Source organism: Mytilus trossulus, chromosome 9 (assembly GCF_036588685.1).
Source record: "Mytilus trossulus isolate FHL-02 chromosome 9, PNRI_Mtr1.1.1.hap1, whole genome shotgun sequence".
NCBI classification, from domain to species: domain Eukaryota; kingdom Metazoa; phylum Mollusca; class Bivalvia; order Mytilida; family Mytilidae; genus Mytilus; species Mytilus trossulus.
The window spans coordinates 81921415-81948959 of record NC_086381.1 but is presented as its reverse complement, the minus strand read 5'-3'; the positions used below and the strand labels follow the sequence as shown (position 1 = coordinate 81948959).

The following is a 27545-nucleotide window of genomic DNA, read 5'->3' as shown; positions in this document are numbered from 1 at the left end:
TGATCAGAACAACAAGCATAGAACAAGAGGTTATTTCAAAAATGAATGTGTAGTCCTGCTAATTCAGAAAGCTCAAAAGATTTTTTTCAAAGGGTTCTATAGAAAAAGTTCTTAAAGTTTCATGGACTATTTTAATTGAAAATATTGAAATTTCCTTAATTTTAAATTTCAAATTTTGATGAGTCTAAAAATATTAAATACATTTTGTACAATGATAATGTAAATCATAAAAAAATACATTCATTGCACCAAATTGAGTTTCACTAGAAATGAAATATTATCCCATGGAAAGACTTTGTTGCTATTTCATAATTCAGAAATTACAAATATATTTGAACAATTTTTTTCTCTTGTCGCCATCAGAAGTGACATAAATGTTGTCAATAAGAAAATACATGAAAAAGAGAAAGCCACTTAACCTAAAATCGTCATTTTTGAAATAACCCTGACTAGCCTTTTCTACTTCTACTATTAATTCAATATTCAAATTTTAGAAAAATTGTTTCACAAATGCAAGAAAACTTCATATAGAAAGCTCTGGTTAATAACTTATTCTTAACAATTCTGATTTAAGGGACACGTTTTACTCTTCCTTTTAAGATCACTATTCAACTGCAAATACTTTCCTCACATTATACCTCATTTGTTTATTCTACTGACATGGTGAAAGATAATTTAAGAAATATCCACTTGCAAATACTCTTTAAAGTAGTATGTGGATGTCAGATTTGTCTGCCATATTGGGTAGACTATGGCAGGAATTGGTCAAATTAGATTTATAAAGAAAAAGGCCAATTTTGAAATAGAAATGCAATTAATTTCAGACTTTATCAGACAATCATACATGTATCTTTAATATTATTATTTTGACTATTTTTGAAAAGACTGAAAAGGTTTGATGGATTCCAAATTTTGTTGAAAATTATTTGAATAAGGGGAGCTAACTCAAAGAATTTACTTTATAAAACATAAGAAAAATATGGCGACCCAATTTTTGATTTCTTAAACCATGTTAACCATTTAAGAAGTGTAATTAAATGAGATGTGGTAAAAATGAAAATGAGACAACTCTTAATTCAATTAGAAGACCTATTTCATTTCAAAACTCATTGCTTACAATATAAATCATAGATCATTTTTCATATTCCCTTCAAAAAGATTTTTCCTTGTAAATATTTAAAAAAAAAACTAAAGCTTGTTAACTAACAAGATAAGTAGAAACATCAACTGAAGCTAATTTTGTATGAATTATTGAAGCTCTTCATACTACATCAGTTATAAACACTGTGTGATTGATTTTATATGGTTTTTACTTAACACCACCTCAGCACAAAAAGGCTTTTTTGCAGCCATGTGATGGTTGTCAGCCAATCAAAATGATTGCATCTGTTTGAAACATCTATGCAATGAAATTACCTATTAAAGAAGGCAGTTACAGGAAGGAAGAAAAGATAAAATAATGTGACTCTACTTTTAAGAGTGCAGAAAGAGCAAAAGACAAGAATAAAACAAAAGTCAAATTTCCCCAAACACAGCTGTTGGCATGTATGGAAGAATATGATTGGTTGGGAAATAGCCAATGACAACTGATAGCAAATACCAAGGGTTGAAGATTCATGGCACACAGGAGTGCATTTATTTCAGACAGAAGTGCGTATTTGACTTGGATAAAACCTAGGTGCATTTGTAGTGCATTTTTTTACCTAAGATATTTGGATGAAATAAGTTTATATCATTTCAATTTGTTCAGATATTTGTAAACTGGAATTTCTGCAATACATGTATTCATTTCAATACTTTTGTACAGCTCAAAAGCTACAATTGAGCTACGGTTGCTATTTTTTTCTTCTAATTTAATCAAAGTATTAATATTTTAAAAGTAATTTGTTTGACTAATGGATGACCATTTTAATGGCAAAATCTGGTTCCATTTGTTTAATTCCAATTTACAATCATTTGATATGAAATATCTTTAAAACTGTAAACTGCAGACTGAAAAATATCAGATGAAAATAAATAAATTTTGTCATATTTTTCTTATCATTAATACTTTTTAGTTGAAATAATTCTTTTTCAGTCACAGGTTTCTATAAACTGATATATATATACAATGATGTTTTTGCTAGACTAAGATGTATTTAGAGACTAACTCTATAGAGCATCTTAATATTAATTTATACAATAGCATGAAATGTAAACAATCATATGAAAAAGCCAAAAAATGACAATTTATTTATTTTAACCTTATTAAGGCCATGCAAAAATCATTTCATTTCTTATGCTTTTTGTAATGGTTGCTATATTTCTTTTAAAAACCAATGTAAAATTGAAAAAAAAAATCAAGACATATATGTCTATTGCTTGTCAGCAACTGTGAGTTATACTTTCTTGTGCGCTTGAATTGATAGGCAATTTTTTTGTTTGAAAGATGACAATAATTCTAAAAATAAAACTTGTCGATAAATTTACAATAGAAAACAATAGGCATGAGAAATGAAATTTTTCTTGAACAGCCTGATGCAAAAAAAATTAATGAATGAACTTCTGTTTTTTCTGTGAGGATTAAAAACTTGCAAACAATGGGAATAGGGCAACTGGACTTTAAAATTTGCAAAGCGGAAACCATACCTTTTTTCTTCTCTGAAAATCAATAGATAATGAACATATGTTTATTTACAATACGAGGTACAAACACTAATCTACAATAACAATGTGCTATGACTTGAAATAATAATTGAAATAATTGATGGTCTAAGCTACATAAATATATACATGCATCAATTAATATGTGTAGACCTGATGTTTTGTCAAGAACATGTACATGTAGGTCTGAGGCATTAGAACCCTGTGAAATTTTATGTTCTGTTAGAGCTCAGTCTTCATGCTTAAAACTTGAATCAACAAGACCAAAATTCAATTTTATCAAATTTTGAATTGGGTTCTGTTGGCTTGTAAAGAAAAATTTCACAAGCCAGACGCCAGTTTTACAAGCCTTGGCTGTCAGACTTGTGGTTAAGCGTGAAGACTGAGAGCTTTCATTACTTTTCATTGGTTGTCTTTTAAAGATACTTAAGCGTGTCTAAATTTAATTTTGTAATATTTTCCCATCATGCATCTCAATATAATTCCACCATTTATCTGCGTTATTAATTCCCATCATACATCTGCACCCCTATCCCAAGATTTACATGTTTGTCCCATAATGCGATTCATTTTTATCCCACAATTCATCTGTATGTAATAATTTACCATCATACATCTGTACCAAAATCCAACAATTTATCAGTATGATATAATATCCCAGCATGCCTCTCATTACTATCCCACAATTCATCTGTATGTAATAATTTCCCATCATGCCTCTTATATTTATTCTATAACTCATCTGTATGTAATAATTTCCCATCATTTATTTTTACCTTATCCCACAACTCATCTGTAATAATTTCCCATCATAAATCTGTACCCAATCCCTTAGATCATTTTTATGTTACAATTTCCCATCATGCCTTTCATTATTATCCCACAATTCATCTGTATGTAATAATTTCCTATCATACATCTCCACCCCTTTCCCACAATTCATCTGAATTAAATAATTTCCCATCATGCAACTCATTTTTATCCCACAATGCATCTGTATGTAATAATATCCAATCATACCTCTTCTTCTCCACCATCAGCTTTCTTTGTGATAACAAAATTTGGCCTTCTACATAATTTCAATCTATCTTCTTGTTCTTTCCTTCTTCTTTCTCGCTCTTCTTTTCTTTTCTGTTCTTCTTCCAACTTCCTTGCTTGTCTTTCTCTCTAAAATGGAATAAATAAATAAAGAGGGGACTCAAACAATTAATTCAAAAATGTTTTAAAACATTTTGTGTTGTAGTTTTTCTCAAACTAATTTATCAGAAAAATATCAATAAAAATTGATAATTTCAAAGACACTGCATTATGACCCAGAGGGCATTGATGCCAACCCCCTTTTCACACAATCAGTAACAAACTATCAAATTTTCTGAATTTTTGAAAAGTTTTCAGTAATCATTCAAAAACATGCATTTACCAATAAAAATTACTGACGAGTGGTTGCAAAGTGATGTGCACTAAAATGTGCCTTTAACATGTTGTTTGTAGTATGTATTCTATTCATTAATTGTTCAGATGTTCTTGAATCGTACATTTTCGTTTTGTCAAAGAGAAGTAGAGAAAGGCGGGAAAGCTACTTCATAAAATGCAAGTTTGCCTCTTCGGAAGTCAGTTACCCAACAATAGGTCGATAACTCCAGAGAAACCAGAAGCATTACATTGGCGTTTTCAAAATACCGGACCAGGACGGAAAAGTAATGATAAAAATCCGCATTTTACAAAATTCAACGGGAATGATTGGGAATCTGTAACTATTCAACTTCGACCGTAATAGTGTAGTTTTAATTGCAAAATCGGAAAAATGGTAATGGTTGGTATCTATGAGAGGGCAGGGCCTTGAAATATTTGTCAAACTGATATTAATGCAATAATAATTATATATTTTAAATATCATTCATCATTCACATCTGGTTCTTGTCAAACTAGCTTAAGCTGAAAAATTAACAATTTTCGACAGCATCATCAGAAAATTGGTAAGATAAAAATCACATCATTCAATAAAGGAGGCTCCAGGGTACAAAAAATTTCAGACATTATGAATCTATTTTTTACACTATCAATTGATACTTTATGGTATGGTGCAAAAATCAACCCAAAAATATTGATTTGTTTGGCCCCAGATTACTTTCAAAATGTTAACATCATTGAAAAAGCTCAAAATTATCTCCCTTTGGTGCCATTTTTTTGCATTAAAATTGAAATATCTTTTTAAACTCATATGTGACCTATATTTTTTATTATTATTTTCCAAAAATCTGCACTTAAACTTAACAAGAGTAAAAGTTATTTATTTTGTGGTGCATATATATCTACTCTGACAATTAAAATCATTGCATCAGAAGTAAACAGTCCATATGGTCTATTGATATTTTGTTAAAAAGGTCTTTCGAACATTAGGTTGCCCAAGTTCAATCAGAAAGCTAAAGGATTACAATTTAGACATTACTACATACATGACAAATGAAATTCAGATTTTTAATAATTTAATTTTGAAAGATTTATACAGCTCAAATGGACTTCACCTTATATTCACAAAAAAGAAAAGGAAGAAGAGAAGAGAAAAAAGACTTACTTCATCCTGTCTCCTTCTAATATCTTCTTCTGCTCTTAGTTTAGTTAATCTTTCTTCTTCTTCTGCTCGCTCTACTTTTCTTTGTTCCTAAAATAAAGAAACATAGTACTATCCATTATGAACACGCATTTATAATAAGAACACATCGAAAGAAAACTAATGCAAATATATTGGTATCGATATAGACTGACAACGGCTTCCATTGACATATCTATTTAAAAGTTCTAGTTCTGGTTTTTGTGTAAAAAGTTCATACAAGAAGTTACATATAAAGACTGAGTATATCTATACTTGTTTCGTTGACAAAATATTCTATGTTAAATGGGTATTTTAAAAAATTATCATTAAAGTGGGTCTCGCTGCAAATGTTTGCACCTGTCCTAAGTCAGGAATCTGATGTACAGTAGTTGTCGTTTGTTTATGTAATATATACGTGTTTCTCGTTTCTCGTTTTGTTTATATAGATTAGACCGTTGGTTTTCCCGTTTGAATGGTTTTACACTAGTAATTTTGGGGCCCTTTATAGCTTGTTGTTCGGTGTGAGCCAAGGCTCCGTGTTGAAGGCCGTACTTTAACCTATAATGGTTTAATTTTTAAATTGTTATTTGGATGGAGAGTTGTCTCATTGGCACTCACACCACATCTTCCTATATCTACTCATTGGGATGTTAGCGTGATGCAGAATTTGACGATTTTTTGTAGAAAGAGATGTGAAAAATAAGTCATGAGTGTCACAAGAAATTACAAACTCTATTATTATAATGATAAGCAGAAAACAGGATTCTGACAAACAATAAGCAGGATCCTGGATCAGACCCCACTCCGAATGAGACCTTCATCAATCAGGAAGTAAATGTTTCTAGATCAATAAATCAATTTCAAGGTGTAAAGTTCAAGACATCAAATTATTCCATAAAACATAAGCTGTTTATTATGTCACCAAAGCTTAATATGGACAATTATGAATCAAAGGATTTATAAAGAGTTATCTACCCTTCTTTCACGTAATTGTTGTAATTCTTCCTCTTCCTTTGCTTTTTCTTCTTTTCTTTGTTCTTCAAATTCAGCGATTTCCTGTTGTATTCTTTCAGCTTTCCTGACCTTTGCTTCCTGTAATTAAATGTACCAGTGTTGATATTTCTTCAATGTTTGCAACCTTATCATATGATGAGTTGGTTGGTTTTTATACCACACCGAATAAAACAACATGGGTAAAATTGTCTTTCAAAAAAATATTCCTGGAATTTCAGGTGATGTGATTGGTAACGTAATTCATAAGATAATCGCATTATTGGGGACATTGATGGCTTTGGTATCACTTTTGTTTTATCTGGACTTTTAGTTCTGATGTTCTGTGGTTGTTGTGGTTCATAAGTACTTCTAATTTCTTATATAGATTTGTTTTTCCTGTTTGAATTTTTTTAAACTAGTTATTTTTGGGGCCCTTTATTATTTGCTGTTCTGTGTGAGCCAAGGATCTGTGTTGAAGGCTGAGCATGACCTATAATTGTTTACTTTTATAAATTGTGTCATGAATGAAAAGTTGTCTCATTGGCACTCATACCACATCTTCTTATTTATATTTAGTGTTGTGATGCTGTCACAACTTACCTCCATAGCTAGCTTAGCTTCATTTTCAGGTCTGTAAAAAAAGTCAAGCATAAAATTATTTCAAAATACAAAATTCTGAACTCTGACATAAAAGTTTTATGTATGAAGAAAGAAAAAAAATTGTAAAAAAAATCTTAATAATAATATTATGTCATGTATGTAAGAAATGATAACAAAATGCTAGTAAAACTATAAATAAGCTAAGAGTGTTTCTAAGCAACTGTCTATTTAACTGTCAAAGCAATTATTTGCTACAGTTTTGCCTATTAATTATTACAAATTTCTAGCAACTATTGTTTAGCTAATAATAAGCAAACAGAAAGTGATATTACACATAAGCTTCCTTTTTGCTAATTTCAGTCAATAAAAAGTGAATCTTGACAACAGCATAATTAATTACAAAAAAAAATATATAGCAAAATGCGCAACATTATTTATGCATATAGCATGTATAATTGAACAAATGCAAATATCACATAAAAGCAACAAATGCATGCAGCTTTAAAGAAAGATTTAGAAGAAATATATATGCAATAAAATGTAATAATTCATTGTAACAGTTGTTAAAAAAATAATTTGGATATTTTTTAACTTTTTTTTCTTCTTCAAATTTTCTATATGATTAGGAAATGTGTGAAGGCTTTTGAAACAATAATCAGTAGTGTGTCAGTCATTGATGAAAACAAAATAATTCTTAAACTTAAAAAAAAAAGAAGGTTGTCCATTAAGAATCTCTATCTATGTTTTGTTTTCATCTTAGGAAATATATATTAACTCAGGCGCGGATCCAGAGGGGGGGTTCCGGGGGTTGGAACCCCCCTTTTTTTGGACGATCAATGCATTTGAATGGGGACATGTAATTGGAACACCCCCTTTGTCCTGGGTTAGGAACCCCCCCTTTTAAAATGGCTGGATCCGCCCCTGATTAACAATTGAACAGAGCAGTTGATCTCAAACACTTATAAACTCCTTTAACACAGAGACACACATTTTTTTTCGCTTCATGTCATGCTTTTTTAAAAACTTTTCAACCAATATGCAGTAAACAATATATATGCATTTATATTAAGCAAATAGCGCATGTATACCTGTGAAGCCATCCAAAATTCTCAACAATTTTCTCTCTCACAAAGTCCAAAAAAAGATCTATTTATTAAAAATTCTATGAAAAATTATGATCCTCTCTGAAAATTCAGCAGAAAAAGGAAGAAAGTGTCCAGATTTGAAAAAAGTGTCTGTGATAGAAACAAATTGTAAATATTTCTGTATCAAGAACATTTATTTTGTTTCTGGAATATTGACTCAGATTTATTCAAGTCGATCTTTGTAAAGAGGTTGAGAATTAAGGTTGACCTCAGAAATTATTCATACTCATCTCAACACTTTTCAATAAAAACACTTCAATTTCTACCTACTTCAGACACAAGCAATTAATTCATGGTCTGACCCGTCTGTTTCACAAATCAGATGCATGAATATAAAATTCAAAATCTGTCAAAACTTTGAGACACTAATTTAGTTAAAATTCTTGTATTTATATATGGAGCTCTTAAATATTTCAGGACCTCCATAATTTGATTTAAGAATCTCTTTTTTAAAATTAAGTATATCCTGAATTATTTTAGGCTTCCACAATTCAATTTCAAGATATCCTGAAATCATTTTCAAAATATTCATAAATTGAATAATGGAGGTTATAAATATCTCAGGATATCTTAATTTGTAGCATGGAAGTCCTCACAGACTTATGGACATCCTAAATTCAAATTATAAAGGTCGTGAAATAGTAAAAGAGGTCAGTAAATACAATAATCTTAACTAAATTTGTGCCTCATACAAAACTGCATAATGCATTTCAGATACTGCATTTCAAACTTTTAAATGCTAAAATAAAATACTATTGGCAAACCGCTCTTGTTTTATGATTTGACTGGGGAGAGAAAATAATACATGTATAAATATCAAACTTATGAAAAATGGCACTAATTAAAATATTGGATTATTAGGCCATATTGAATATATAAATCTGTAGAAGTTTGGTCCAATTTAAAGATTCTATGTTAAAGAACAGGAAAGCCCTTCAATATCTAAATAGAAAGTATATAGGATAGCAGATCAAAATATTAACCGTGTTTGACATGTTTTAAAATATAAAGAAGGGACGACAGAAATTTATTTCTCTGTTGCCCCATATAATTATTGAATCAAAACTAAACACATCTATTATCCTTTATAAAATAACCATTGTTGTAAGAAAGAGTTTTGGAACAGTTTGCCAACAATATTTGATGATATATGTCAACTTTAATAGACTTACGGGGCTCTGCGAGTCTCACTAAAAGTTAGTACATTACATTAATTAGTATATACCTAGCAAAATATTGTACTACATCTAAAGCTTAACAAAAATGACTAAGAGTTATCTCCACTTTGACTATCCAAACACAATTTTTCTATAATATATACTTAGCAAAATATTGTACTACATTTAAAGCTAAACTAAAATCTCTAAGAGTTATCTCCACTTTGACCAACACAACACAATTATTCTCTATAATGTATTATTAAAATAGTTCAAGTAAAAAATATATATCTACAAAATAGATAAATATTTTCAGTTGATTAAAATGAAAATGTGATAAATGAAAGTGTGAGTTACTCATTTACTCATTTGTAAAAGTGTCAGCACTATCATATAACAATAGAATTATATGTATCATGAGTTTCTTCAAAGTGCCTGGTCCAGAATTAGACTGATTTTAGGGTTTATGTCAAACTGTTTACCAAGTGAATAGACCGGTAATCAGTTTATTGTTGAGCCCTAATACTTTTGCAGCAAGCTCTGAATCTACAACCCCCAAGCAATGTTCTAGAATTGACTGGTTTATCTGGTTACCTACAACACCCAAGCAGTTTTCAAGAAACGACTGAAATGCAAGGCATGGTTAAGAAAAGGTTTGACTCAGAAGAAAAACTAAGCTTTTAAAATGAGTAAGGGAAGAGTAATTCATGATATGGAAATGAATAAAGGAAAGAGATATCTTTACCATTTTAGGAATAAATAGGCACAACGTCAATAGAAATTTCTGGTTTTGATATGGTAAAAGATAGATTCAATAAATATAATAGGGAAAGCATCGATGATAAGTCTTTGCTTAAAAATGGATAATGGATAGGTTCAATGCATAACCAGAAGATTTATAAAGGATAAAGGATAGATTCAATGCATGATCAGAAGATGGATAAAGGATAAAGGATAGATTCAATGCATGATCGGAAGATGTAAAATGGATAAAGGATAGATTCAATGCATGATCAGAAGATGTTTAAAGGAAAAGATCTCTAAATAGGAAGATTTTTGAGCACACTGTTTGTCACTTACACTTCTTGAGTTTCTTCACTGTACAAGGAAAACACGAAAAGGAGGATAATATATTAAATATATTATACATACATGATACACATAAATGCAAAATAAAAACATCTAATATAAATATATATTTATATATGCATGTTGAATAACGAGTAAAATGAAATTTTAAGCTAATCCAGCATTTATTGAAAATCAGACCTTGAAGATTGTTTTTCAAGTAGGAAGATATAATTCATTGTTTGTTATCTACCCTTAGTTCCAAGATTTGTTAACTATAAATGCATGTAAACATCTCACAAAATACTCTGTATTATAAGCATATATAAATCTTTTCTCATTTTTTTATTTTAGAAAATAGTCCTTTTAAATCATGTTAATAATGATTAACTCAATATTTCTGATAGTAGACAAACATTTCATTCCCATTATTAAATTCCTGCAAATTACACAAAAAATGTATGAACCTTTGCCCATCAATAATTGTGATTTTTTTTTAGAACAGTACTTACTGTGTGGGGGCTTCTTCTGTGTCAGACATTGTGATGGTTTAATGTACAAGCCTAAAAATAAACAATAGAAAAAATTAATAAATAACATCAACTCTATGGAGAAGACAATCTAAGTTGCAAAACGTGTGCCAGATGTTTTTTGGACAATCAAATATGTTTAAACTGAAATAAAATTAACTCTTCTGTGTATCTTCTATTTTCTGAACTATTTTTAAACTACATGTAAGTTTCTGTATCTTTTTTTTTTACATTCCACAGTTTGAGTAATTAGGAGAGACGAGAGCTTAACTACCTTCCACATATCTATATGCACATATCTATATGCCTGTCCCAAGTCTGTAATCTTGTCATTTATTGTCTTAACTAGATATAGGAAGATGTGGTGTGAGTGCCAATGAGACAACTCTCCATCCAAATAACAATTTAAAAAGTAAACCATTATAGGTTAAAGAACGGCCTTCAACACGGAGCCTTGGCTCACACCGAACAACAAGCTATAAAGGGCCCCAAAATTACTAGTGTAACATCCATCTTAGATTTTATTTATTGCGGAATTAGTTGGTAAGACCATGGAAGTATTATATTGACAGGAACTCCAACAAGCAGACTTCAAACGTTTATAGTGCGATGCCGCAAAATCTTTAAGTATCTGTTAATTAACTCGACATGTCTTATGGATGCATGGGATCCTATCAAATTTTTGGAACCTCGTGAATGATCGTTATTACGGAACATACCGAAATAAACGGATGTGTACTTAATTATCAAGGAAATGACATTTACTGACCGTGTGAATGACAAATATGTCAGTATTTACGGGTTTTGCTGCTTAAAAACAAATAAAAAAGAAAAGAAAAGAAACGAAATTCTCGCAACTGTTTTCAACACATACAAAAAACATGCGGAGTAGAAATACTCAGAAGCAATACACATTTCAGTATAAGTACAAATGTAACAATCAATCTTAAAATAGTAGGATTTTTTATTCATAAGAGGGTCGTTGGCTAATCACGCGTAACTATATATCATAAAATGTTCATGTAAAATAAACGGAAAAGTTATCAGTAATAATTATTGATATTTCGGAACTGTCTAGCTTTTTTAAAAACACACCAATAAATTCAAATGTGATTTCCATGATAAAGAAAAATAACTGCTCAAACCCAATGATAGTGATCGTTCTTTAAATGCAAATCAGAAATATTTACAGCCATCCGTAAAAATAAATCTGTCAAACATCAAAATATTCTCGGACTAGGTTGAATGTTAAGATTTGTTTACAACGAATTATCATAAAAGGTGTAAAAATTAATCTGCTTGACTCGTAACCTGATATTGCTAAACAGAGGACATCACATGTGGGTTATTATTAACATCTTTTAGTCTTTAAAATATATTTGATAAGTTAAGTTAATATCATTTTAAGATAGAGAAAACCATACATCTTTGCGTTACACTCGATAAGAGTTTACGATCTTTTACTTGAAATTTAAGTGATCTGGCGCCATCTGGCACACTTCACGCGCATCACATTATTTTCTGCAAACACTCTACTACAGACTCATTTAATTTTTATAACACGATATTTCCCGATTTTCTTGTTATATTGATAACAATATATCTAACAAAACTGAAAAAAATCTTAACTTCTTTCCGAATATAGTTAATTTTCTTTTGTCATTCTGTTAAATATGGACCGATTTTTTAGATTGTTTCAGCTGTAGTTTTTATTTATTGAACAGAAACAGGTGTCGTTGTCCATGTAGCGATTCGCAAAAAGCCACAGGAGTTTCCGTGTTTATTTACATTGGTAGGTAGACAAGCCCTTCGATAACAGATCACGTGATAAGATCAGTTTCTATAAACTTTACAGGCGACGGCGGCATCGCAGATACCCCACAAAGGAGTTATCACGTACTTGATAAACTGAGTCGGAAGCTTTTATTTTCTTTAAGAAATCAGTGGGATCCGAATGTGCTAATTTTTCGTTGGAGTTCCTGTCAATATAATACTTCCATGGTAAGACCAACATTTAAAACCAGGAAGTATTTGTGTTGGCAAATCACCATGGAGACACATCCATGCTAAATATGAAAACAAACCATTTTGATGACAGTTTATTTATAGTCTCTGATCAAACATGCTTTAATTAAGGTGGTATCAACACTACAGGGAGATAACTCTGTAAAGTCAGCTAAACGTTTTAATGACGTTGTGTTGTAAAAGGGGTTACACTAATGTCCTGACAATGTCCTGACAATGACCTGACAATGTCCTGACAGAAATGTAAATGCTTAATACTTTTTTATTATTGGAAGGATTTACTTGAAATTTGGAATCAAGCAAGATGAGAACTTATATTTAATAAATAAAATTTAAAAAAAATAAAAAAATATTTTTAAGAGTTTGAAAACTTGACCTGACCAACTTGACTTTGAAACTACTAATGTCCTGACCGATATGAAACGGCTAAAAAATGTTTTATCATTTACAGGATAGACTTCAAATTCGATACCAAGGAAGATTAATACATTTGATACAAAAATATAAGAAAAAGTAAGAAAATAAATATTTTCAAGAGTTATAAAACTTGACCTGACGAATTTTAAAAATACCCCCGTGACTAATGTCCTGACCGATGTAAAATGCTAATAACTTTTTTGTTCTTTGAAGGTTCGATTTCAAATTTGATGTCAAGGAAGATGCTAACATTGAATACATAGATATAAGAAAAAATATTTAAAAAACTAATTTTAAGTGTTAGAAAACTTGACCTGACCAACGTCGACTCTGCACTGACTAATGTCCTGATCAATGTAGAAAATGTTAATTGCTTTTTTGTTATTGAAAGAATTAACTTAATTATAGATCCTTACCAAGGGAAATTATAATATTCATAATAAAAGTTTAGAAAAAAAATGTTTGTTATTTTTTTAAATGTAAGAAAACTTGATCTTTAAATATATCATGATGAATGTCCGTTCAATAACTTTTTTGTTATTGAAAAGGATATAATTAAGTTTAATATCACTGAGAAAAGTGATATGTGATTAGAGATGCTGTAGATATAAGTAAATGCACCTTTTCTACATTTAATGTGAAAGGATTATAAAGATGTACAGAATGCAATTAAGTCCAAAGACAGTGACATGAATAATTAAAATTTATTCACACATACATTGATTAAAATTAACACAAATTGGAGTGTTTACTTAACTATATTTTTCTTATTTATTTCACTCATTTTTTGTTGTTTAGTTAATGAGGGATTAAACATGTCAAATAACATAAACATGATAAATAAGAACAGGAAATGGGCTTCTTTTGATTTCGATATATTGTTTTTACAAGCATTCAAAGTAAAATTATGTTAGAATCACACACAAATATAATTTTATTATGTCACTGTCTTTTGCATTTCTTATACACATATATTACGAATAATAAAAAGTGCATCCAAGTTCTTTCTTTACTATGTTTAAATAGAAAAAAATATAAGTATATTCTGTCTTTAGATAGAGAAAAAACAGTTTTATAATATTTGTCTTTTCTTCATCAGTCAGAACATTGCAAGACAATGTAAACATTGGTGAGGTCAATTTTAAAATATTTTTTTACATGCTTATAGTAAGTGTTGTAATCTTCCCTGATACCTAACTTGGTAATATCCCAATAAATAACAAAAAGGTTATTGATATCTTTATAACGGTCGGGACATTTATCATGACAAATATCAAGTTGGTCAGGTCAAGTTTTCTAACATTTATAAAATATAAAAAATAAATTTTTTCCAGCGTTTTAGTTTCTCTCTCATAAATTCCCAACTTATTGCTATCATCTTCCTTGGTAAGGAACTTGAGTCATTTTTTTTAATAATAAAAAGTTTTCTGCATCGGTCAGGACATTATAGCCAGAGCAGAGTCAACGTTGGTCAGGTCAACTTTTTTAACTCTTTAAATTATCTTTTTTAATCTTTTTCTTGCATCAATAAATTAAGTATTATAATCTACCTTGAATATCTCTGTATTCAATGTTAGAATCTTCCTTGACATCAAATTTGAAGTCGAACCTTCAAATAACAAAAAAGTTATTAGCATTTTACATCGGTCAGGACATTAGTCACGGGAGTACGTAGTTGGTCAGGTCAAGTTTTCTAACTCTTGAAAATATTTTTTTTCTTACTTTTTCTTATATTTTTGTATCAAATGTATTAATCTTCCTTGGTATCGAATTTGAAGTCTATCCTGTCAATAATATAACATTTTTTAGCCGTTTCATATCAGTCAGGACATTAGTTGTTTCAAAGTCAAGTTGGTCAGGTCAAGTTTTCTAACTCTTAAAAATATTTTTTTATTTTTTTTAAATTTTATTTACTAAATATAAGTTCTCATCTTGCTTGATTCCAAATTTCAAGTAAATCCTTCCAATAATAAAAAAGTATTAAGCATTTACATTTCTGTCAGGACATTGTCAGGTCATTGTCAGGACATTAGTGTAACCCTTGTAAAAGGAATATAAAGCTCCTCAATGATCAAAATTGGTGTTTGTCAAACTGCTATATAACCAGTGTAATTTTTCTGACAAAACGGTTGGTTCAATTTTTTTGAAATTTTTATAGTTTTGTTAAAGGGTCAAAGTAAATACTTTGACAAAATTTTATGAAAATTAAAGGAGCCAAATTAATTTTAGTGAAAGTGTTGGGTACCACCTTAATATACTATATTTTACTAGGCAATTCAGAATCTAATGTATTCTAAGTAATATTTTCATAAGCTTACACTAAAACCTTCTAAACAATGGAAATTGAGCCAATGATAAAACGTTATTTTCATATTGGTGTAGGAACAATGAGATTACCCATAGTCCTTTAGATTCTGAAAAGGTGAATTTGGGGTTGACTAATTGTAAAGTATTTACCCATGATAGTCAATATTTTTCAACTATTTTATTCCATATCCCCTTTTTGTTATGTGTTAAAAAGGACTATATAGGGTGAATGTTATGACTCATTCATGATACTATCTATTGAATTTTCAGGGAGGGATTGTTGAGTGATTCCATCAATTTCCAACAGTCAGCATAAAAAACCACCACCAAAAGAGGTTTTCAACTGAACAACCTTTTAGTGTAATATATTTTTATAATGAATGAAATAATGTAAAAAAGTACACCTCCTCTGCAAGTGATTTATTATAAGATTGTTTCCACAAACTTTTATGCCTCTGTAAAAATGCATTCTATTTATTTATAGAAGCACAATGTTATTTAAAGAAGAAAGATATATATATATAATGTTGTTATAAGTGTTAATGAGTTTTTGTAAGCCCTGGTTGATTGACAGTAATATATCTTCTTATAAAGTAATCTGGCAAAAAATGAGGAAAAATCCTGATGCATTTTTGTCAAGTCTACCTTTTTAAAAAACACTGGCATGTAATACCTTTTAATCATTGTTATTCTACAGAAACACTTCGACAAGTATAACAATTCTCTTGAGAGATCCAGAAGTGAAAATGTTGGAAATTACAATGTCCTAGATGATGAATTTCATTTCTTGTTGTATTGTAACATTAACATATCATTGCGTTCTATTTTTTTTTGCTTATCTAAAACAATATGTACCATTATTACAACATCTTGATGCATTTAATAAACTAAAACACATTCTAACCCCATCCCTGAACTTGTTTGACATATTGGAGTCTTCATTAAGCAGTCTTTAGAACTGAGGGGGTCAGACCCATGTCAGACAAGCTCATGATTGTGTTTTATAAATAAATTTATAATTTGAACTCTTAAAATATTTTCTATTATATTGTATTGTATTTCATTGTACTAAAATGTATAATTGTTTGTTTGTATTGTTTGACCCTTATAGGTGTAATTTTGCAATAAAGATATATTAATTATAAAGCTTTAGGAAAATATCTGGTGCATTCTATCGAATAATTGCTGACTAGATTTTCGTTATTACATTTGTACTTGGTATCTACATGTATGATACAATCGTGATAATAATCGTTCGCACCTGTTGTTGTTACCAGTAGAGAGTGTTGCGTCTTTAACAATTATGTGAGATGATGAGTTAGCTATCTTTGACAGCTGAAGAGAAGCTACTATATGGTATTGCTTATATCCAGGTCATTTGAACTCTGGTGGATAGTACTCCTTATTTAATTTTATGTATTGAGGAAAATTTTAGCATGGTATTTCTCCATCCTAGTTTTACAGTTAAGATATAAGATTACTAAAATATTCATTTTAGTTTAATATTTTTTTTTTTTGGGGGGGGGGGGGGGGGGTCCAATATTGATCACATTCTAGACATATGATACATAACTTCATGTTCTAATGATATCTTCATTTTGACTATCAACTTTTACTGAAACATTCAACTGACTATCTAGTTTCTCAAGATTTTACAATCGCTATCGTCGGATCGAGATGTCAAGTAACAAACTACACACACAATAGACAATACAATAGCAATAATATTCATTACAAAACAATACTGATGAAACAGACTTCACTATTGGCTTCTTATTTAATTTCACATGATATATAATATATGCTTTGTTTATAAAACCTGAAGGAATGTCTTTAAAACACTTTATGAATCATCATCTTGGCTTGAATCACTGGTGAAATTTTAAGTGCGATCAAGGATTTGTATAGTGTATTGTATACTTATTCTTGGTGCAATTCAATTATTGCTAAGTGAAAGATGTTAAATTTTGACAAACAGCAGAAATATGAAGACTTTTACATTTACACAGCCTCAATAACTGTATAAAGGCACATCAAAGTTGTGATAGATTTTTTCTTATATATTTTTTTATTTGAATGTGGTTTTTCCCATTAGCTTTACCCTCCCCTTCTGCCTTATGTAATAAATCTCTAGTCAAGTTATATTATATAACATTTGAACATGGAAGTAGTGTAGTCAAAATAATACTACCATCATTGACCATGAAAAGATTGTATAGCAATAAAATGTAAAATAATGAAAATGTCAATTTTCAAGAGTAGACACGATCCCAATTATCAAGTCTCCATATCTTATTAGTAAACTTTAAACCTTCCACTGAAACAACATGAACAAACCGAGAATATGCAAATGTTTGGAAATCCTAACCTTCGTTAATTTCTTTTCCACTTGATGAAAGAAAGCCTAATAGACCGTTCCTCCCACACTAAGATATATAAATAAACAATTCAACATTCTCGTTAGTATGATGCTAATTAACTAACTGTCAAACTGCTGATCTCCACAGTGAACACATATTATGTAATATGTGTATAATAAGGTATCATTTTTCTTTGAATTATCTTTAATTAATCATGATATGGATGGGGGTCTACATATATGATTCATTTAGGTTATTTTTTATCCTATTCATTGTTTTAATTATTTGGGTAAAATTATCTATTTTCGTTATATTTCAGCATCAAAGCATTTTTTCATAATTTTTTGGTCAATTTTTCTATATTTTCATTTCTTATATATTAGAAGATGTGGTTATAGGTTACAAGAGCGCAATTATTTGTTTACGTTTTACCGGCAAGTTTTTTACCCCCAAGTTTTTTACCCCAAGATGGTACTCAGAATAGAATCCTATACGGCTTCTGATTGGTTGATACAGGATTGGAATTACATTTAATAGAAAGCTTATTCAATTAGGTTTAAAAATTGCCGAAAATCATATTCACATTTTACGAAGTATAGAAAATATCTTCAATTTCTGCACGTCGGAGCCATTAAAAATTTGCCTTTTTCATTAAGCGAAAAAAGTAGACGATTTTTTTCAACTGCATTTTAGGTCAATTTGAGCCGCATGACCCTATATATTTTTTTGGTTGTAATGCAAAACTAGTATTTCTAGTAACAGGAACTGCCTCCCGTTTTTCCCTAGTTTGTGTAGTCTTCGAGAAAAAAGATACGGAACACTAGTGGTATCCTATGGAAAAAGCATTATGAATAATTGCGCTCTTGTAACCATTAGTGCCAATGAGACAATTCTCCATTAGTCATAGTTGTAAATTAAACCATAAAGTCAAAGTTAGCCGGTTTTTGCTCTATTCTCTTAACACCTGCATCTAGGACCCTCATCAATGGGAAAATTTCTTGTGATTGATTCAAATAAAAGAGAAATGACATCACTGTGTCTGTACCATATGAACTGACAAAGTATTATAGGATAACTTCTTTACCAATTAAAACTACTGTTGAATCATTGATATAAGCAGGTGTCAATTTTTTTGCTATTCTTATTAAATGGTCTCATCATTGGCTAGAAACCATAAATACAAATGTATTCTATTATGTTTAAAGGATTAGATAAAATTGAGAATAGAAATGGGTAATGTGTCAAAGAGAATTAGCCTGAGCAAAGAGCAGACAACAGCCGAAGGCCACTAATGGGACTTCATTGCATCCAGAAATTCCTGCACCCAGAGGCGTACTTCAGCGGGTTCCTAAACAAAAATGTAAACTTGTTAAGAGATAATGGAAACACTGTGAATGGAAATCATACTAAACTCCAAAATATAATTTAAACCTGCTTTCCAATCAATCTTCAAAATTGGTACTCCATTTAATTTCAATGAACCTGCAGTATTTCAATAAAATTAATTTCTGATTAACCAAAACTTAGTACATGAATAGCAACTTTAAATACTACTTAATCAGTTCAAATAACATCCATATGAGTTAACATGAAAATGTATCTAGATTATACTGTAACCAGTCACCAGTAACACGATGAGGAGAGCTGTGGTGTAGTGGTTAGCGCATCAGACTTCTAGCACAAAGGTACTTAATTTTCAGCTCTCCCTAGACATGCTAGACACATTTGCGAGTATAGTCTTGAGAAATGATGATAGTCCCTCGAAAGGGGACAAAAAATGGCTGACCACTGTTAAGAGTGAGCCATATTTCGTGCATGACATATCAGACACCCTTGTAGATTTTGAAAAATAGCATGCCAATACAAGGCAGCACTCACAATTGCAAAGTGGAAAGGAATTATGAAGTTGCAATTACTTGTTTCCCAATCCACTATAAATAAATATGTTAAAACTAACACAATGAAAGTTATCCAGATTGCACTGTAACCAGTAAAACAAGGAATTATCCAGATTGCACTGTAACCAATTGAACGAGAAGAATTATCCAGACTGCACTGTAACCAATTGAATGAGAAGAATTATCCAGATTGCACTGTAACCAATAAATCTAGACTGCACAAAAAGGTATTGGCATCATCTACACATGTATCAAATATATAGAGAAAGACAGCTAATTAATAACATACCATAAGACTTGATACATGTCTACAATCCTTCAAGTACTAAGTACTGTGTAAAATATTACAGAAATTCAGCCAAGTACAATACTATTAATAATGTGTAATTGTTTTAGTAAGACTGGTATTTATTAAATTAAGCCTCAAAGTACTTATTTTGTAATTAATCACCCCTCGATTTTCACTAAAAACAAAGAAAATAGTCAACACAGTTTAAAATAATAATCCACCATGTCAGCTTTTAAAAGAAATTTAGTGTGACTTTCAAATTTTATATATATAAAATTGAAAATGAAAATGGGGAATGTTTTAAAGAGACAACAACCTGACTATAGAAAAAACAACAGCAGAAGGTCACCAACAGGTCTTCAAATACGAGAAATTCCCGCACCCAGGGGCGTCCTTTAGCTGGCCCCTACACAAATATATACTAGCTATAGTTCAGTGATAATGAACACCATACTAATTTCCAAGAAACTAAAATTAAAATAATACAAGACTAACAAAGACCAGAGGCTCCTGACCTGGGACAGGCGCAAAAATGTGGCAGGGTTAAACATGTTTATGAGATCTCAACCCTCCCCTATACCTCTAGCCAATGTAGAAAAGTAAACGCATAACAATACATACATTTAAAATTCAATTCAAGAGAAGTCCGAGTCTGATGTCAGAAGATGTAACCAAAGAAAATAAACAAAATGACAATTATACATAAATAACAACAGGCATTCGGGCCAAGGAATTTCTAAGTTGGACTCACAAACTCGACTTATACAGTCACAATTCGAACAGAAGCCCCCTGGCTACGGGTATGCTACTAGCAGTTAATCTGTTAATATATATATATATATATATAGGGCAAGTGATTTCAACTGAATTCAAATATTTGCCATTTAATCTAGTATCTTATTGGTGCCCCTTATAAATATTTGTGTCAACACTGTCCTCAATTAATGCATAATTTACAAAATATATCGTCATCATTGTCTCATTTTAATTTTTTTACATGCTTTTAAATATAACCTCTCCAGCTTTTGAAAGATAGTTCAAAGCCTGAAAAAGCTTCTGAAATAAATATTATAAATTTCAATCTTTCATTCTTTTTAAAACCTTTATTCATACTTTTTTTCTCTTTAATTATAAAAATTACTGTTAAAACTTTTGATTTCACAACATATTATACATATAAATAATAATAACTCACCCTAATAGCAACTGAGATGAAAATGTGAAGAAGGGAAATCGAAAAATGGACAGATAAGCAGATTAGACCCCCAAAGTGTCTAACATCTGGTTCCCGTTTACTGGTGAGATAATGGATTAGCATGGGGTAACAGATTGGTAAACAATAGCAAAATCATCACTCCATAATCTGTCTACACTGTTTGATGAGGATTTTATGCAATTTATTCATATTTTCTTAATTATTATCAAATTTTTCAAATGCATGTTTGTTCGTAATTAAATAATCAGGGGAAAATTAGGAAAAAATGTTGGATAATTAAGTATCGTTGAGACATCTGATTTTAATCCAATGACAAAAATAATCCAAAGACATCTAGGATCTTTGTACATGCAATGCAGTAAAGTTTTTTTTTAAATAAAATATTTTGGCAATATTTCTGGGCATATATATATCTTGGGTATTTCAAAGCACCATTCTTTTTTTAATTTAGGGTTTCTATAGAATTTTTAGAAACTTGAGGTTACAAGGTTTCTAAAGATTGTACACATAATGAAACGAGTGCAACTTCCAGTTGTGATAATTATCTGCAATAAAATGGTGTGTGAAATTTTAACTGTTGTATTGAACAGGATAACACGTACTCATGCCAAATATTTCTTATTTGAGTTAAAATATAAATTTTGCACAATTTTCCAAAACTGAAATTTAACAAATGCTAAAAGGGGAAAACAACCAAAAACTGTTGAGAGGGAACTGAGGTATTGAAATATGCATGAAACAAGCTATTTCACCTGATTATATTGGTTTTAATTGCTAACAAATAGGTATTGTATATTTTGATTATGCTAAATATACAATTCCTTGAGGTACATAAATAGCTTTAGATTAAATTCAAATTAAACCGACCAGTTTAATGAAAATAAAACATTATATATAATATATGTAGCATTTTATAAAATAAGGATAATTTTGTTTATACTGTACTAATTTCATCCCTTATATACTACATGTACTATGAGTATTCATTTTTTTCGTTGGTAACAATTTTCTTGGATTTAGGAAAACTTGCATTTTCATGGATATTTGATTTCCAGTGTGCTATTCAACTTGGTAGCCAAGAGAAATAACTCAAGCTGAGTTAACTCATAGTTAAAGGATACAACCTCACCCTGCATTACTAATCTTCTATCAGTATACTATGGTAAGCAAATTTAATTATCTCCCTTTAAAATGTGTAAATAGGACTATATTGTGTGAAGTTGCCTGAATACAAGTCTAATTTTTGCACAAGTTTACAAAACACATGGGAAGACAAACTTGCTCTTTATATTTAATTTAAATTTTTGGAAATAGGTGTACTAAGGATTTTCTACACAAGGAATACTTTGTAACTGACAAAACTTTTTTGAATTTTAGGATCCTTATTCTCTACTTTATTTGGCCTTTTTAACTTTTGGATTCGGAGGTCATGCACTGAGTCTTCTCAACATGTAAAAAAATTTGAATCCTGGTATCAATGATAAATTTATTTTTCAATGGAAAGATTTTTAGAAAAGGAACTTCACATGTCTTTATTTGAAGATTCTTGTGATTTTTCTTAAAAAGTTAATCGACATATATTTGTTACATCAAGTTTCTGCTAGAAAGTCAAGTAACTTATGTAAGTTTTGCTTAACTTGAAAAGCAGAGCATGATATACTCTTTTTAGTATTTCTTTATAGATTATTGTGTGTATTCTTTTAAGGATGCTCGCGGATAAAAAAAATCATAAAAAAATTAAACATTTGTTTTTTCATAATTTTTTTTATTTATTAGACTATTAGTTATTACTTAATGATATGATACAAAAATTGACCAAAAAAATTGATTCGGTTTGGCCCCAGATGATTTTTAAAATGTTTATATCATTGAAAAGCTCCAAATTATCTCCCTTTGGTGCAAAAATGCCTTTTTTGGCATTAGAATTGAAATATCTTGTTTTACTCATTGGTGACCTATATTTTTTTATTATTGTTTTCAAATGAGCTATACATTAACTACAATAATTTAAAATTTTAATTGATTTCTGTTATTAAGGTCTTTTTTTATTTCGATATTACCTCTTTTTCTCCTATTAGTTCAACAGAAAAAAGTACCTTTACAAAAATGTATGCCTCTTTCCTAGGCAGATTGTAAGCGTAAATGATAGGTGACCCACCCCTCTTTTTTATTTTATTATTCATTTAGGTGTAAGACAAAGTTTATGTATAGAAAAAATTAGCGAAATCTTATATTAAATTAAAAAAATGATCTAGACCCACGAGCCCCCTTAAATATAACTTGTGATTTTTTATTTTTTTTAGAAAATATGATGTAAAATTGCAATCTTTAAACTTGTTTTCTTGCTAACATTTCACATGTGTCAAGACTATTTATAATCTTGTTTTAAATGATATCATATCTTTGTTTGTGTACTTAAGTTAAACTGGCACCCAAGTCTGGTGAAAGCCTGAAGTGACGTATAAGGTTTATATGTAATGTAGGATTTCAAGGGTTAGGTCAGCCCCTCTCATAGCAGAAATCTAATTGATCCCCCAATTAATTAAGAAGTTTGACCGGTCTGTGCCAAGAAGTGATATGTAAATTAATTGATAACACATACACGTTTTTCATGTGCGACTTTATTATGCAGAATAAATAGATTTTTTATGACTATCCATGCATATAGGCTGACCGTGCAAGGACTGTTTAGCCAGTCAAGGTCACTTAAAACTTCCATTTATTGTCCAGTCATATGTCATGACAGACAGGTCCAACACCACGGAACAAGAACATTTATCTCTGTACATGACCTTGCTCTGATGTCTAACAACTTTATTTTAAGACCTGCATGTTCTGGACCATTAGATATCGCATAGATGCCAACCCCTTTTGAGACAATCAGTAACAAACTATCAAATTTTCCGGATTTTTGAAAAGTTTTCAGTAATCATTCAAAAACTTGCATTTACCAATAAAAATTACTGACGAGTGGTTGCAAAATGATGTGCACTAAAATTTGTCGTTCAACATGTTGTCTGTAGTATGAATTCCATTCATTAATTGTTTAGATGTTCTCGACTCGTACATTTTCGTTTTGTCAAGGAGAAGTAGAGAAAGGGGGAAAGCTACTTCATAAAATGCAAGTTTTCCTCTTCGGAAGTCAGTTAGTTCCCATCAATAGGTTGATAACTCCCGAGAAACCCGAAACATTACATTGTCATTTTCTAAATACCGGACCAGGACGGAAAAGTAATGATAAAAATCCGCGATTTACAAAATTGAACGGCGATGATTGGGAATCCGTAACTATTCGACTTTGACCGTAATAGCGTAGTTTGTATCGCAAAATCGGAAAAACTATGGAAAAATCGTAATGGTTGGCATCTATGGATATCGTCAAAAAGATGCCATCTATAGCATATATAGAAAACACAGAAATTGTGCCATAGTTCGATTCAGTGCCCAAAATAGTTGTCAAACTTCAGAAAAATTTTGCATTTTGTCTTTGTGTTCTGTATATAAAATGTAGCTTGCTATAACTCTGTATTATATTTGACTTCATTGGACTTTCTAAATTTCATGTAATGCTATGAGTTCAGATGCAAATCATCAAAGATTTTAAAACAGGGAGAGACCCCTGGGAAGCAGGCGACTTTTAGAGTGATACCGGTCTGTTTAACTTATAAACATTATCATATATGAAGCATCATAAAAAGGGGGGATCCGAAACCCTACATCTGCTTCTGGCGTTTAAGAATAGACCCTGATTGAACTCAAGTGGACAGGTTTTTACTCTTAAATGTGACGGAGACATATTTTAAGGATAGTGATTTATTTACACAATGTCTTTTCACTTTTATAGGCTACTCAGATTTGTATGTTAAGCCATTTATAGATAAAAGACAGACATTTTGAGGGAAAAGCATAAAATGATCATGATAATGACCTTATCTTTCAGGATGATGTCTCCTAATCATCCAGTAAAAGTGATATAAAGGGGGGATAGTAATTTTTTTCATAGTATAATGTTACACTCCCCCTCCCCCTTCTAAGACATCAATGTTTTACAGAAACTCATGGCAAAACCAGGAAAATCACACAGGAAATGGTATTAGTATACATATGTGGGCACAAGAATGGGATAGGATAAAAACTGTCACAAAACTTTGGAAATTTTTGAAGTTTCCATCATGTAAAATGTAAACAAAGTTTTAGCCTACCTACTAGTCTCGAAAACAAAATGGCTGCCAGGAAAATCACTTCTGTGAAAAGCTGGAATGTTCAAGAAGAGGAGTTGCCTTGTAAACACAGAACAGCAGAAGATTCATACATCACAGAAGTGTCTATTTATACTTTCACCAATTTAAGGGGGTTTCAGATTTCCATAGAAACAAACATATTAAAAATCAATTTATAAAACTGTACAAAAATTAATAACTTGATCTTTTTCTTCAAACAAAATTATACAATAATTTTCAAAAACTTAAGAAGTATATTAAAGAAACTACAGAATAAGTTATAAATTTGATAAGTTTACCTTGCACGTATATCCACCACCCTGCAACTGAAATGGAATGTTCCAACACATGCATAGGTATCTTCTGATGGGGCATTCCATATAAAGATCTGGATGAAACATGAGAGGGGTTATCACAGCTGGTCTTACTACAAACAGATAGAGATCAAGCTAATCATCTGCATAATCTAATAATCATACAATATTCAGGAATTAATTATTGTCTAATCATTTATATAAATATTACTTTATGAACATCTTAATTCATTTTTTAAATTAAAGATTTACAAGTATAAATATTGGTGAACATTGTTTAAGTAGAAAATAGTAATTATAAAAATTAAAAATGATATTCCAATTTCAACAAATTTGTCATATATTGTTTATTTTTTATTGTTTCAATTGTAATGTTATATTATACAAATATATATAGCCTTTGTGTGAGGTTGATACAAGGATATATTGACCTCATACAAAGGCTATATTTGTTATATTATCAATTTCAGATCATTATCAATATGCATATTTGAATCAAAATCATCCTTTGATTTTGTTTGAAAGATATCATATTGTCTCCTTGACAATAACAACATACATTAGTTGTTATTTATTTTTATTTTTTTGTTTGTTTGACCTCTTATGTATTTGAAGATTATTTTTGTCAAATAATCGATCACAGATCATTTATTTCAAAACGTTTAACGATATCCTGAAATTCATTACATGACGTCACAAGGTAAATCGGTTTTTAAAATATTCTAAAAATAACCGTGCAATATGCTTTTTGCTATCCGCCGTTTTCTCTCTACCTTCGAAAATATAGTTTAACATGTGACAATCCTTAAACGAATCAAATTTGTTAAAATATAGGAATTAACAATATTATACAAATATAGCCTTTGTATAAGGTCGATACAAGGATAAATTGACCTGAAAGAAGTATATTGACTGAGGACGAAGTCCGAGGCAGATATACTTCTTTGGGTCGATATATCCCGTATTGATCTCATACAAAGGCTATATTTGTTATATTATTAATTTCCGACCATATTTGTATCAAAATCGTCATTTAGGTTTGTTGGAATTTTATAGATATTATATTGTCACCTTGACAATAACAACATATTAGTTGATATTTCATTTTTTTTTTTTTTTTTTTTTAACATCTTATGTATTTGAAGATTTTTTACGTCAAATAATCGATCACAGCTATCATGTGTTTTAAAACGTTAAACAATATACTGAAATTCATTACATGATGTCACAAAGTATGTATCGGTTTTTAGATATTCTAAAAATAACCATGCAATATGCTTTTTGCCGGTCAATATGCTTTTTGCTATCCGCCGTTTTCTCTCTACCTTCAAAAATATAGTTTAACTTGTGACTATCCCTTAACGAATCAAATGTGTTAAAATATATGAATTAATAATATATAAGTGCCTATAAATAGCAGCACATGACATACAAATCTTTGGGAGTATATATATATCTATATCAGACATGGATCAAGGATTTTGACCATACAACTTTAGGAGTGTGACATGTTAAAAGTCTATGGAAATACCATTTTATTATGTAACCATTATAAAATGTAGCTTCTTACAGGGTATTTTTTCTCTTAAATTGGTCCAAATTGTAACATTCTTAAAAATTCTATATATATCAATGACTTATGTCAATCATTTATATTTTCTAAAGTACCAATTTTCATGGATTTAGAAAAACTTAAATCATCATGGATATTCCATTTCATGGTTTTGTAAGATGTCTGAATATATATTCCATACAGAACATTTCTAATTT

General features: G+C 30.1%; 1 protein-coding gene across 17 annotated transcripts in view; it reads right to left on the bottom strand.

Moving 5' to 3' along the window:
* The window catches only part of LOC134683459 (troponin T, skeletal muscle-like), a 31195-nt gene extending 5386 nt beyond the window's left edge, over nt 1-25809 (bottom strand). Inside the window, exons 1-10 of one of the 17 annotated variants that reach the window (XM_063542758.1) lie at nt 25761-25803; nt 25444-25495; nt 10712-10762; nt 10212-10229; nt 9147-9164; nt 6830-6860; nt 6212-6328; nt 5219-5305; nt 3664-3810; nt 2629-2640 (exon numbers count right to left, since the gene is read on the bottom strand). In XM_063542758.1, coding sequence (XP_063398828.1) covers nt 2629-2640; nt 3664-3810; nt 5219-5305; nt 6212-6328; nt 6830-6860; nt 9147-9164; nt 10212-10229; nt 10712-10740 — 459 coding nt within the window. In that variant the 5' untranslated portion in view covers nt 10741-10762; nt 25444-25495; nt 25761-25803. Of the gene's footprint in view, nt 1-2628; nt 2641-3663; nt 3811-5218; nt 5306-6211; nt 6329-6829; nt 6861-9146; nt 9165-10211; nt 10230-10711; nt 10763-21220; nt 21363-25443; nt 25713-25760 lie in introns of those variants that run through there. The other 16 variants (XM_063542763.1, XM_063542761.1, XM_063542767.1 and 13 more) reach the window with 16 other exon arrangements.
* Between the last annotated feature and the right edge of the window lie 1736 nt (nt 25810-27545).